At 42.5% G+C, this 13,148-nt stretch overlaps 1 protein-coding gene across 1 annotated transcript in view; it reads right to left on the minus strand.

The window, feature by feature from the left end:
* P2RX2 (purinergic receptor P2X 2) overlaps positions 1-13,148 on the minus strand; it is a 380,622-nt gene that overhangs the window by 141,280 nt on the left and 226,194 nt on the right. Inside the window, exons 7-8 of the mRNA XM_069619329.1 lie at positions 10,612-10,750; positions 4,683-4,813 (exon numbers count right to left, since the gene is read on the minus strand). Of these exons, the coding sequence (XP_069475430.1) occupies positions 4,683-4,813; positions 10,612-10,750 (270 nt within the window). The remainder of the gene's footprint in view (positions 1-4,682; positions 4,814-10,611; positions 10,751-13,148) is intronic.

A 13,148-nucleotide genomic window follows, 5' to 3' on the forward strand; every position in this document is an offset into this window, starting at 1 on the left:
TTTAGATTACGGTTTCTTAAGAACTGATGGATTTGCAGTGATCCTGGAACACCTTCCTTAGATTAAGATTAAAGAGAAAATTATACAGAAGCAGTAGAAGTCAGAAGAAAAGAAGAATACTTTATTTCTTATGCTACCTGTTGTACACACATTCTTACTTGCAGTTTTATCATATATATTACAGTCTTACTCAGCCTTGATAAGAAGACATAGAGATATTGTGACGTTTCTCGACAATCCTAAAGGTAACACTTTTGTTTTAAGATTTATATTGCTGATTATTTTGCAGTTTTTGGTATGAATTCATAAATCATCAAAAATCAACACATTTGATATACAAATTAAATATAATTGGAGAAATGGAAATGTTTCAAGAGGTAAGAACTGTAGCGCCATGAAAGAAATGTACTATACGGAGGATAATTATTGGAGCTTTTAGTGGCATTTTGATTTTAGCTGCTATCCTTATTACTTTGGCATTAACACACATTATAAGCTGTGTGATGAATAAGAAAATAAGACTTATACCATTGTCCGCATTGTCCCCCGTTAAGAGTAAACCCCCCCACTAATTTAGGATATTAAAAGACATTTTTCTCAATTAAAAAGAGATGCTGAGGAAGACAATGAAAGTATACTTAGATAAATCGGCTCATCTAGCTAATAATCTAAGGTACCAGCACATGAAAGAGGTGGGAGGGAGAACATTAGAAGAGAGTTGTTATGTCTGTTCTTTAATAACGTATGCCATGAATGTGGCAAGAACATTTATTGCAAGGGAAATGCCTTCGCACAATGCAAAATGTCTCAGTCATCTAGCAGCATGTACCACCAGAAAATGGTCAATTCTAAGATGGCGATCAAGACAGACTTTTCCATACGAAGATACCAATGTGAAGACAAAAATGGAGACTGGAATGGGGTGGACAACTTATTTATCCATGTCAAAATAAAAAGTATGAACTGCTCAGAAATTACTGAAAAATCAGGAGAGAACACGGCTTTTGGTATATGGGCGTGTAGCAACCGGTACTGGATGGAAGAAGGAATAATATCAATCCCTGCACATTTATTGAAGAAAGAAGCAATCCCCAAGGAGCAAAAGGTGAATGATGAGTGCCTGAAATCATGGGCCAAAAATGCAAAACTACTAACTGTTCAGATAGCATAGCGATCGAGTAGAGCTCTCGCTTTGGCATCTGTGCAGAGCCTGCAGACACAGATTCGAATCACGGCAGGGCCAAACTCAGCCTTTCATCCTTCTGAGGTCGATAAATGAGCACCACATACCGTGGGTAATAATTATAAGCAGCGCTCAGATGCCTGAGGATTCGTAGTGCTTATCATTATTACTAACCTGGGTTGACAACGAAGCAGGACCAGTACATATATTACAATTGAGGAACGCAACAACCTTCTTCAAGAATAATGGCAAGGTCTATGTTGGAAAGAACAAAGGTTGTGGAGAAATAATTGAAGTGGCAGGAATGAATGTATGAACTGCAGTACTAATGGATCGATATTGGGCCTATGGATTCAGGCCTACATGCAGTTCCCTAAAGATTGGGGAGGAGTGTGCTCCAATGTAAATGTACACATCCCAGTGTTAGTGAGTCCCCAAAGTGACCTCCATATTGAGGAGTTTCCAAAAATGAATGAACACCAAAGAAGAAAGAGATCATTTCATCTTTGTCGACTAAAAAGAGAGAATTATTTCTCATCAAAATCAATAAAGGCCTATGAAGACAGACATTCCTGATGAACACAAATTACTCAGCAAGACCGCCATGATAATGGCATCCATATTTATACCAGGACTTCAAGCTGCAGTAAATGCCAAGTAGTTGCAGATCACTAGGTGGGAACTGCTGCAGACAATTAACGCAACAACACAAGGATTTAATGTAATCAAAGAAGAATTGAGAGCCATCAGGCTCATGACTCTCCAGAACACGTATGTTCTGGATGTGATAACAGCAATGGAAGGAGGCATCTGTACCAAGGTTGAGCCATCTTTTTGTACGTTTTATACCATCTTGTGATGAAGAAAATGGAACCCTGAAAGAAGCAATAACGATGTGAACAACCCTGCATACAAAAATCGAAGACGAAGCTGATGAGACAGCAGGAGATAATTGGTTCTCATCTCTGTTTTCATGGATTTCATCTTGGCTAGTGGATGCTTTCAAATTACTCGGATCAATACTAGTGTTAGTGTTGCTAGAATTCTGTCTGATAAGGATCATCTTGGGGTTGTGCCAGAAAACAGCCAAAAAAGCTATTGGAATGAAGATAACGATTGACATTAAGAGTGGCACTGAAGAAAAAACGCAGACGTAAGAAAGTACTAGGGGAAACATTAAGAAGAGGTCTCTTGCACCTCCAAGAACAAGGTTTTACTATCCCCAAGACCGGAAGAGATATGTGGGACTTTGGCTTCTGTGTAGGCATGAGAAATTCATTTTCCAGGCACTGTCATTAATGGTACGATGTGACAACAAATGGAAAATGCTTTTGAGTACATGGGCATACGTGTCAGTGCCTGTCATGTGCCTATCTAAAACCAACACACAAGACACAACTATTGGCTTTGCCAATGCTTCTTTTTAACAGTGTTTCAGTACAAGGAAAAGATGCAAGGACATACAAATTGATTATGAATCAAGTGGTTATTGTCACGCTGGTTAACACATTTCTATTACATAAGGTCATTCATTTACTTACTACCTGTAAATCAATGCACAGATCTACAACCCAGAGCACAATTGCAATTATGTTCTAAACAATATCATATCATCCATTGGGCATACAAGGTAATCTCTGATCAAGCATGGTTACCCTGATCTGCCTAGGGAATAACTACCTCTCCAGTATCAACCTCGTTTGGTTAGACCTGCTCCTCTCCCCTGCAGATACGCACTGCGCCCTACGACTGGAGGAGCTCTCGAGAGCTCACAGCTCCCAGAAGGGACAAATGCGACACAATGCCACAATCCAAACCTACTTTCTCTGCAAGAAACAAAAGTGTATTTGCATCTAGTAGGGTGTTGTTTAGGTCAAACATCAACCAGAGCAGTTTAAAAATGTCCCTAATTAGCCTTCCAAATATCTTGCTGTGTTGCGAGACTGAGATCTCCAGATATTTTAAAAGGGTGACCGGAGTAGCTAGTTCATACAAAAGCTGACACTGCCCTGGCTGAGGGCATAATAGCCTGCAGCTCTACGCTGGGATGTCCACTCTTACAAAGTTCACTCTTATCAGAAAGATTCAGAATGATCCACTTGCCATTTGGGTCTGTTAAGAATTGTTGGACTGTCACACTGGCTTTTGTACGTATATATATATGATCCTGGCTACTGCCTGCCACATAGAATCACACTGGTTAGAGAAACTGGGGAAACAACTGTGAAAGTTAAATGTAGCAGTCCCTCGGTGGCCGCCAAAAATATGAAAGAATGCAGCCCTGTGATAGGAAGCTAAATTGGCCCTCTGCCTGCAATTCCCCAACAACCTGATAGTCTGCCTCCTTACAATGTCACACCTTGAGATGAGTCCCGAAGCACAGAAGACACAGAGCCAAACAAGAATGTTGAGAAAACTCTGCTGGGACCTGTTTCCTCCAAGAGCTGGTTTCATGGCAGGATTTATGTACAGTATCACAATTCCTTCTATTTCACCGTGCAGGTGACGCTGCGTTCCATGACCTCAATAATCCACCTTCTCCTAGGAAAAGCCTTGTTGTTCAGTCCTTGAGTGCAACTGTCACAAAGCGGTGCAAGTGCCAGACCCCAGTGTTTACTATCGGAAGAACTAAGCAGCAAACCAAAAAAAACAATAAGTAACATTGGGACGCTATTGAGTCTCAGCAGGAAAGGGTTGGCTTCTCCTATTACCAGAGCAGCATTTTCAATACATTTCCAGCAGATCTTTTTCTATTCTAGAACAGCAGCATTAGCTCTGGCTCCACAGCAGTCCTTTTCACTTGAAGATCCACTTTTTTACCTATCACACTCACTGCTGGACTGCCAGAACATATGACCTACCATCTTTGTCCTCTCATTATGCAAGTACCCAAGACTGACGATTACCAGTTGTGAATTGCCAAAAATACAAGTCCTATCTATACCATTGGGCTCTATAGAGAAGCTGGTCAATCTCTCCCATTAGTTCCTAGGAGAAACTAAATTTTGTTTGACCCAATGCAAGCCATAAGGTAGCACTGGGCATGAACTGTCAACCATAGTAACCTAAGGTCGCAGTTGACCTTTTGACTCCAAGGGAAAGCTAAGCCCTAAAGAATGCTCTTAGCCACTGTATGAACCCAAATTACTTAACTGTAGCCTGTATCAACTAATGTTCTTACCCTTTTCAAGATAAAATGTATATTTGTATAATTACCTTCATGGATATTCCTTTATTTGAAGTAATGTTGTACACCCCTGTATTCTTACCACTAGGTAAACCACGGGAAGCTTGCCCAGATCTGGGTGGGTGCCCCCAAACCCAGGATGCAGGTTTCAGAGAATCCTCCTGACAGTTGCATCTTTGCCATAATTACCTTAAAAAGTGATGATTTTGTGCTGAATGATCATCCATAATGCTGTTGTTGTAATAGCAACGTTAATGAAAAAGGGGCTTGGGGTTGGTTTTCAGGATGGACATTGGCCGCAAAGGCACTCACCTGTAATTGTATCCTGATGAGGCTTTGTTGTTTCGTGGGTCAAGCCGTCGGAAGGAGTACTGTGGCTTACACTCAGAGGGGTCCAAATCCAGGTTGCAGTTCCAGTTTATAATGGCTCCAATGACCCCTCCCTAGAGAAAGTAGTACAAAAAGGGTTAATGGAAACCAGGAGCATCGGCAGAGACGGCTCAGGAAGGGTGAAGGTCAGTGAGAACAATGGAAGAGGAAGGGGAAGGTTTTTGGAGAGGCACACAGGGCTGTTATCTTGAGGCTCTTGGGCTCTTGTTCCAACAAAGGGAAAGCAACCGTCCAGCCGCGTCCATCAAATTCATTTGGCGAAGTTCATGTAACTGTCTGGCGTAGTTGCTTGCCCGGGCGCTCTGAAGGACTTTGGACCCCCTGATGAAGAATATATGATAAAGAGTAATATTGCAAAACAAAGGGAAGAAGGAAAAAGAGGAGTAAGAAGCTGTGTGAAATGTGGGTTGGTTAAGATGAAATGGCAGCGGAAAGAAAGAGTGATAGAAAAAAATAGGAGCGAGGAGAAAAAGAGCACATAGGACATGGTCGGGTAAGGAGAGAAAGTTGAGAATATTGGCTGAGCGATAATAGAAATAGCGATGGGAAGAAAAAGCAGGATGAGAATAACTGAATGAGGGAGACATGTGTTTCCTGGGAGAGAGAGTAGGTATGGTTAGGAGAGAGATGATTTAAAATAGGGAAAGGGATATAAGAAGGATCCTGAAATGGAGATCAAAGATAAGTGAAAGGGGGGAGTGAAACGGAGAGATATCGCAAGAAGAGATTGGTAAAAGAACAAAGGAAAGAAAAGAAAGGCACCTGAAGGGGGGAGCGGGTACAGATGGAGATTCAAGACGATGGGGTGAAAATAGAAGCAAAGGGAATGTAATGGTGTAAGAAACAATGGAGGTCATGAGAAGGGAGACGCAAGTGGGGGCGGACTACAGCGAGGATATGCTTGAGAAAGAGACACTGAGTAGATAAGTGGGAGATAGCATAGTAAGAAGAATGTTAGTAAAAGTATCACGAAGTGGATGACTGACAGCTAGCTCTGGCATGTTAAGCAGAGGTCATTTGTATTTGGGGATTTAAATTGCACGAACCTGCCAGAAGGCATCCAGTTATTTTATAGCTGAGTATTCACTGCACATATGGTTCAGTGCAGAATAATCAAAGAAAGAGCGAGAGTATTACAGATTAAGTTAAAAAAAATATGGTTGCTTGGGGAAGGGGACATTGATTTAACAGAGGTGGGGGTGGGATGGGGTATTAACGGGAGCTGTAGGGTAGGGGTGTCACGGTATTAGTTTTATGACGGTACGATAACCTTCTTGCCAAATGACGGTATAGCATGGTTATCGCGGTATAGCAGGTGGAGTTAACTAATTTTAACAAATATTTTCTAAAAGGTCATAAATTGACAGATTTATCATCACAAACAAAACCAGGCACCCAGGGCCAGAATTGGGCTTTTCAACATACTTTCCACTGAAATGCCTTGCTTCCACCAAACACAAACACATGTGTGGAGAGGAGGGGTGGGGCTGCTGCAACTGGCAAAGCAAACTGAATAGCTTTTCTTAAGTGGTCATTTAGGCTTTATGCTCCCCCACTGGCTACTGGTGAAGATGAACATGTTGCCATCTTGATAACCTGCATGCCACCGATCAATGGAGGCTGATGGTAGTATACGCTTGTGCGCATATACACACACAGACACACACACACACACAGACGCACTCTCTTTACGTTACAGCCTTTAGTTTACTTGCGGGCCAAAAGGTGTTCAGTACTCACGGACATGTTACCCTTTGGTATGGCAGCAGGGAATACCCACAGAGATGAGTGAGTTTTGCAGTGTGACTTATTATATGTAAATTCAATGATAGAACCAGGGAAATCCCCCATTGCCATATGTTTAGAGAACATTATCCATTATAAATATATAAACCCCAAAGCCGCCAACCCAAAGTAAACCCTTTTCCTTCTTGGCACTGTATCTATTCTTCCTATTGCTAACATATTGATTTTGTGTCAGGCACGTGTGGTTTATGGAATGGCATTAAAAACTGCTCCAACTGAAACTACTTGGCAGACGGCATATCCAACAGTGCAAGACCAAGACTGCGCAGCACTTGCTTACTGCAGCCTTTCCAAATCAGATTGAAAAGCACACTTTACAGTATGAACGGTATAACGGTATAAACAATGTGACGGTTATTACTGTTCAATTAAGTGGTTCACGGTATCTTTAACGGTATACCGTTATACCGTTACATCCCTACTGTAGGGGTGTCCCCCAATTCTGCAGTTAAAACTGTGCAGTAAAAAAGTCCATGGTAAACAAATGGGCGGTTAAAATACATGGAACCAGCTAGGAAGCAGCAGAGTGCTGTACAAATCGTACAGGATAACACTGGGGGTGGGGGGGTTACAATATAGTGCATGGGGTGTTCTGCCCATGAGGATGGTATGTGATGCGGGAACGCATAGAGCTTAGGTGGCACCCAGGTGGCTTTCTTAGTGCATCCTCTCTCGAGATCCCTATGGATAAGTGTAATGCTCCCTTGTGATGGGACCCACTGATATCCTGTAGCATCTGGAAACACTGAAAAGGGGAGGGAGGGATAGTACCCACACATTTGCTCTCTATGAGGTAGTAGGAATCTCTCAGTGTCGGTCAAGCAATCAATTTTGGGAGTACTTTAGTGGTACCCTCATTTGAGCTCCACTAACCCTTGGGGTGCATTATAAAGGTTTTCAAGGCTCTGTACCTCTACTGAAGAATGACAGTGCAATAAAAATTCCTTCCAATTTCATGTTCGAAAACATATATCAATCAGAAGAGAGAACATAAGTATAGGACGTGGAAATGCAGACTTATCACTGAATGATTATAAGATGTCCATAGTTTGGCCTCTTCTACTCTTTGCCCAGGCAGTGGTATTTTAGTCTCTTATTGATAGTGGCATCTAATCTCTCTGAGTTGCATGGTACCAAGGTTCCCTTGTACTTGGTTGTTTCTCAATATATTAAACTGATTTCTCCTAATCAATTTACAAGCTTTTAGAGTTTTAGTTTGCTATTCCAGTCAATCAATGGTAAGAGGATTAAGGGGCTGATTCATGGAATTGTTTGTGCCGAAAAACAGTGATTTGTGCGCCATTCTGCCCGCAAATCCCTGTTTAACAAATGCAGATTTGCGGGCAGAATGGCACACAAAACCCTGTTTTCGGCGCAAATAATTCCATGAATCAGCCCCTTAATGTTTTCACAATTTCACTGCCTTTGTTCTTCCATTTATCAATGTTAGGAGATTTTTTGGGTTTCCTTCAGTTTCCCCTGCATATTGCAGGAATCTACAACTGGTGGCACACTGTGTCATTTGAACTACAATTCCGATGATCCTTTACCATTGTCTATGCTGGTTAGGGCTGGTGGGAGTTTTAGCTCAAAACATCTGGCGACCCAAAGTATGCAGACCCCTGGCCTAGTTTATCAGTTTTCAGTAGTATTTATCACTCTGAGGTTTTCTTCTTTTCCTCTGCTTCAAGCCTATCCTCATAAGGAATTTTAAGGTTTGCTTAGATTTTTTCACATTGCGAATTTATTGTAAGTGTTTTAAATGTCCTTGGGTTTGTTCTACTAACCTAACAATGTCACGCCGTTTTACGATTTCCTTGGAGTTTCTCCCCCAGTTGTTAATGGTACTCTGGTTTAGGGGCTTTGTGCGGTCTTTCTCTGTGTCTATCAATTTGAAATTAATTTTATGAATTCAATGATACCCTACTCCCAACTCTATCAAATATAAGTGTCTTAGGGCCTGATTTACAAATGCGTTTTACAATGGCGCAATTCCATTGAAAAACGCTTTGTAAATCAGGCCCTTTGAGTTTCCTGTGCTTGCTCTACCATTATATCATGTCAAGTGCTGCTAGTATTTTATTGGGTTTGCTACCTGTCCAATAATTCGGTTTTCATTTGTTTTATGGCTTCCTTGGGATTGACTCACACATTAGAATGTTGGGTGTTTCTAATGTTCCTTTGGTTTACTTTTGCAGTGTACCATGTAGGCGTCTTCCTTCCTTAAGCTTGCTCTCATTGGCATCAGTGCTAAATTGTTTTAGGGTCACATAAGTATTTCTATTCCGGTCAAGGGCAAGTGATTTTTAAAATTTCCTTGCGATTGCTCTTCCGGTGTCAGGATCGTGCTAGTCCAATGTTCTGTACTTTTTCACTTGCAGTACTAGACAACTAGCCACAGTGAATTACTAACTAGTGCACAGGGATAAATAAATTGGCAGCAGTGAGACCATTAAAGCATCAGACAGAAAATCTCCTCTTTACATCCATCCTTTGGTCACCCCACAAACCACTGCACCAGTAGAGTACCAACAAGACCCGGTAGCAGCAGCACGCTGCAGAGTTCAAACAAACTTCCTTCCTGATCACCTTCCTTTCATACAACTAGGCGATCGATCGCCTGACATTAAGAGTGTATGCAGGAGATGTTGGCTTGGAGAACATCCCACCCAGTGTAATGCTAAAAGTTAAATAGTATATACTTTGGCAAGAATCCTAAAACAGCACACCCACCTGCAAAGCCAAACCACCACCGTAAGTGACAATCTCCAAGAACCTCACACCTGTAAACCACAATAACATGATGAGCAGTATGGCAGGTGGACACAAAGGGAGGGGTCCTCTAAAACCCTGACACCCATACACATGCTGCAAACCACAACCAGGCCACCTCTGATTCAATGAGCTGCCATGAAGTTCCCAGAGCAGGACATCATGTCTAGTTAGTTAAATTATGTTAGGGATTCCTAGGCTTTTCTTTTAGGGTACATGACTGTTGTATGATTTTAAATGTTCCTGCGTTTGTCTCTCCTGCTCTGTCAAATTTAAGTATTTGTAGTGGTTTATTTAGTTCACTCTCCTAGCCCATCAATAAGAAGGGATTTTTTTGTGTTCATTTCTACACTCCTATGTACGATAGTTTTAAAGTTCTGTGCATTTGGTTTCCGAGTCTAAAATGTTAAGTGTGTTATGTCGTGTTACGTTATTTTCATGTTTCCTTATTTTTTCACTTCTTGCCTATTAGTGCTAAAAGGGTTTTCATGTTTTTATTTGCTTTCAAGTTCTATTCCCTTTTGTGTTTTATGGCTGCTTTAGGTTTTTCTCTTATTATTGATGTTCACATTCTTTAAAGTGTCACTGGGTTAATTCTTCTAGTCTATCATGTTACATGCCTAGGTTTTGGCCTCCTAGTTTATCGTATTTAGGGATTTTAAGGTTTCCTTAATGTATGTCTCCAACTCTATCCTGTGGTTGCTCCTTTTTTCTATACCTTTTGAGTTTTATTTATCATAGTGTGTCTAATGTAAATGGTTTGGGGTTTATTCTGTCCTCCCTGGTTATCAGTGGTAGGTAACTTTGATGGTTTTCTTGGGTTTATCTCCCAGTTTTCAATGTTAAGTGGTGTAGAGGTTCGTTTGGTTGCTTTCCCAGTCAATCATGTTCAGTGTTTACAGGATTTGTGTGTTTGGTTTACCCTCCAGTTTACCGTACTAAGTGATTTAAGAGACTATGGATGCTTACATAATTCGATAGTTAGGTGTTTTAAAAGTTTCCTTGGTTTCCCCTCTTTCAAGGACAGATGTTCCTTCAGTTTCCCCTAGCACTTTATCGATATTGGTTGTTTTTCGGCATTTCTTGTGTTTACTCTCTCAGTATACCCAGATCACACTGGGAGAGAGAACCCAAAGAAATTGTAAAACCTTGAAAAAAATAATAGTTTGATGGAAAAACACTCCCTCTGGTTTGTGACGTTGACGTGTTCAGTGGTGAATATCCCAGTCTCTTCGTGCTGCAGTATTTCTGGTAGTGTTACGCGTTTGCTTACCTTGTTGGCCAGTTCAGTGAAGTTCTCTCCCGCCTGCTCAACGATGAAGCCTAGCTTGAAGATGGGGCAGTAGAGGTCAGTGATGGGGTCGAAGAGGCAGTTTCTAAGCTGATGACCATGGTGCTCTTGAACATTCCCCCTGCAGACACAGAGCAAGCCACAGTGTTAATCCTATAAATATACATTCATGCACACAAAACACACACACACACACACACACACACATTTTCATGGAACATATATAGATTGACAGCATACACACAGTAACATCATTATTTTTCAAACATATTCATTGTTGGAATGCAATGCCGTGGAGCGGCTGGTCCCATGGTTTGGAAAAGGGGATAGGAGGGAAGAGGTACTATTTGACCTCTGTAACTCAAAACCATTGTGACCATGACTGAAGGGAAATGAGATGGTGGTCACAGCACAGTTCCAGTGAATAAAAAAAAACAAACATGATTGCCATGTATTGGCTCCACATTTCATCATTTCAGTAGTTAGATGCAACTGGGTCTGGAAAGTGAACTTTCCTTGGGCAACCAACGCAGGATTTAAGCCCATTGGCCGGTAGCGTGGAGTCGTCATCAGTGCTACTGAAGGCCTCTACATCCAAAGAATGGACTATCACCCATGATCATTACCTTCACTCAAACACTCCCACTTGGTTAAATCTACAGTCTTTGCATATGTATTCACACACTCACACACATAACAGTGAACAGCATCCACCATTACACCTCCCTCTCTCGTGCACGCAAACATCCACATTTTCATCCATATTGACAACACAAGCCTATGAATACATGCAACACACCTCCTCCCGAGTTTACTTGGGTTCATTTAAGTTTAGCAAAACACAAGTCCGTTTCTTTTTAAATCAGCAGCGCAGCATTTAGGGCCCTGTTTGGAGCATGGCTGTAACAGTAAACACCTGGCATCAAAGTGACATTGACCTCTTCCTAATTATGAGTTGGGAACACAGGGGATATTTACTGCATAGGGTGCATTGAAAGTATTAGATCTGGCAAAAAAAAACACAGTTAACCCATGCAGTCAATGTCCCATATGAACCCATCTCATAATTAGGTGGTACTTTGGGAACAAGTGCTATTTAAGGTCATGTTTCCAGGGGTCTTCTTTCAACGGTGCACGTCTTCGCTACCAGTGTACCGCTCCTGCCTACACACCTTATCTGATGTACATGGCGCTGCTGCCAGAGATGCTTCCTGCCCCCTTCATGCTTATCTGCCTGCCATGCCCCTCCTTATCCTAATTTTCAGCCTTTTTCCACCTGTACCACTTCCTTTTTCGGCACTCCTGGCTCCATGCATGCTGCTCTTTGTGTGGGGGTGTCTTCCATCCCACACTCCTGGGTGGTTCCATTACATGGGACACCCCCGTGACCACTCTTTTTTTCTTGTATGTTGGAATGGGGGGCCCCCCTGCGAATCTCATCCTTGTCCCCTCCCGGGAAGGTTCTTCTGCCTCACCCCAGCCCTGAGAGATGGGGACCCCCTCCCTTGGAAAGTATTGGTCCCATATGAAGAATGTGATCTTGCAATATCACTTTATGCCTAACATTTATACCCAACATCACATGTACACATTTGTAAAAACAAAAAGCGTATAAAACGAGCATTTCCAGAATTAATAAGCACTCTAACAATATAGCGTTAAGAATCTGTTCCAAGAGCTGCAACGGGTGGTAACGGCCCGTGGCCCGAGTTAAAGGCCCGAATGAAACAAGGACGTTTCACAAGGGCCCTGGGGCGTTACCACCCATTCTCGTCCTTGGAACGGGTGTTTAACAATATAAGCACCCGTCCCAGGGGCTGGGACAGTGCTTGCAGAAAAGCATTTTCTTTCCGAGAACGGGTGCCTCACAGCGTCCACGTTCAGAGAAAGAAAATACTATACAAAGATGTCTGCCATGGAATCGGAAGGCGGGACTCTGTACGGAGCCCCTCTTCCCTTTCCATGGCAGCCAAACGGAGCATGGAAAGAAGCTGCAGGAGCAAACAGGTAATTCGAGTTTGTGGGGTGGCGGTCCAAATGACTGCAGCATTGGTGGAGGAAGATGGCTGTCTGGGGAGCCGGCGATCAGGCAGCTTGGATAACAGGCTAAATCGGGAGTATGAGCCCATGTTTCTAGCCTCCTTATTTAACGGCTCCCACCCACAGGGTACTAATATGGCATTAGTAACCTGTTCCACAGGCTTTACCTGCGGTAACGACCCGGCAGCCTGAGTCAAAGGCCCGCGTGAAGTGTGGGCGTTTAACGAGGGTATCAGGACGTTACCCCAGGTTTGGCCTGTGGAACGGGTCACTAATGCCATTAGCATCCCGGGTTGCCAATCCAGTAACCCGGCCTGCTGATAGCAGGGTCTTTTCTATGAATGAAAGGGACACCTTGCAGCGTCCCGTTCATTCACAGAAAATATTCTTCCAAGATGGTTGCCCCAGAAATGGAAGGCAGAACTCCTTACGAATCCCCTCTTCCATTTCTGTGGCAGCCAGCAAAGGTTAATAGAGAG

Source organism: Ambystoma mexicanum, chromosome 10, assembly GCF_040938575.1.
Source record: "Ambystoma mexicanum isolate Mex_15411 chromosome 10, UKY_AmexF1_1, whole genome shotgun sequence".
In the NCBI taxonomy this organism is placed as follows: Eukaryota; Metazoa; Chordata; class Amphibia; order Caudata; family Ambystomatidae; genus Ambystoma; species Ambystoma mexicanum.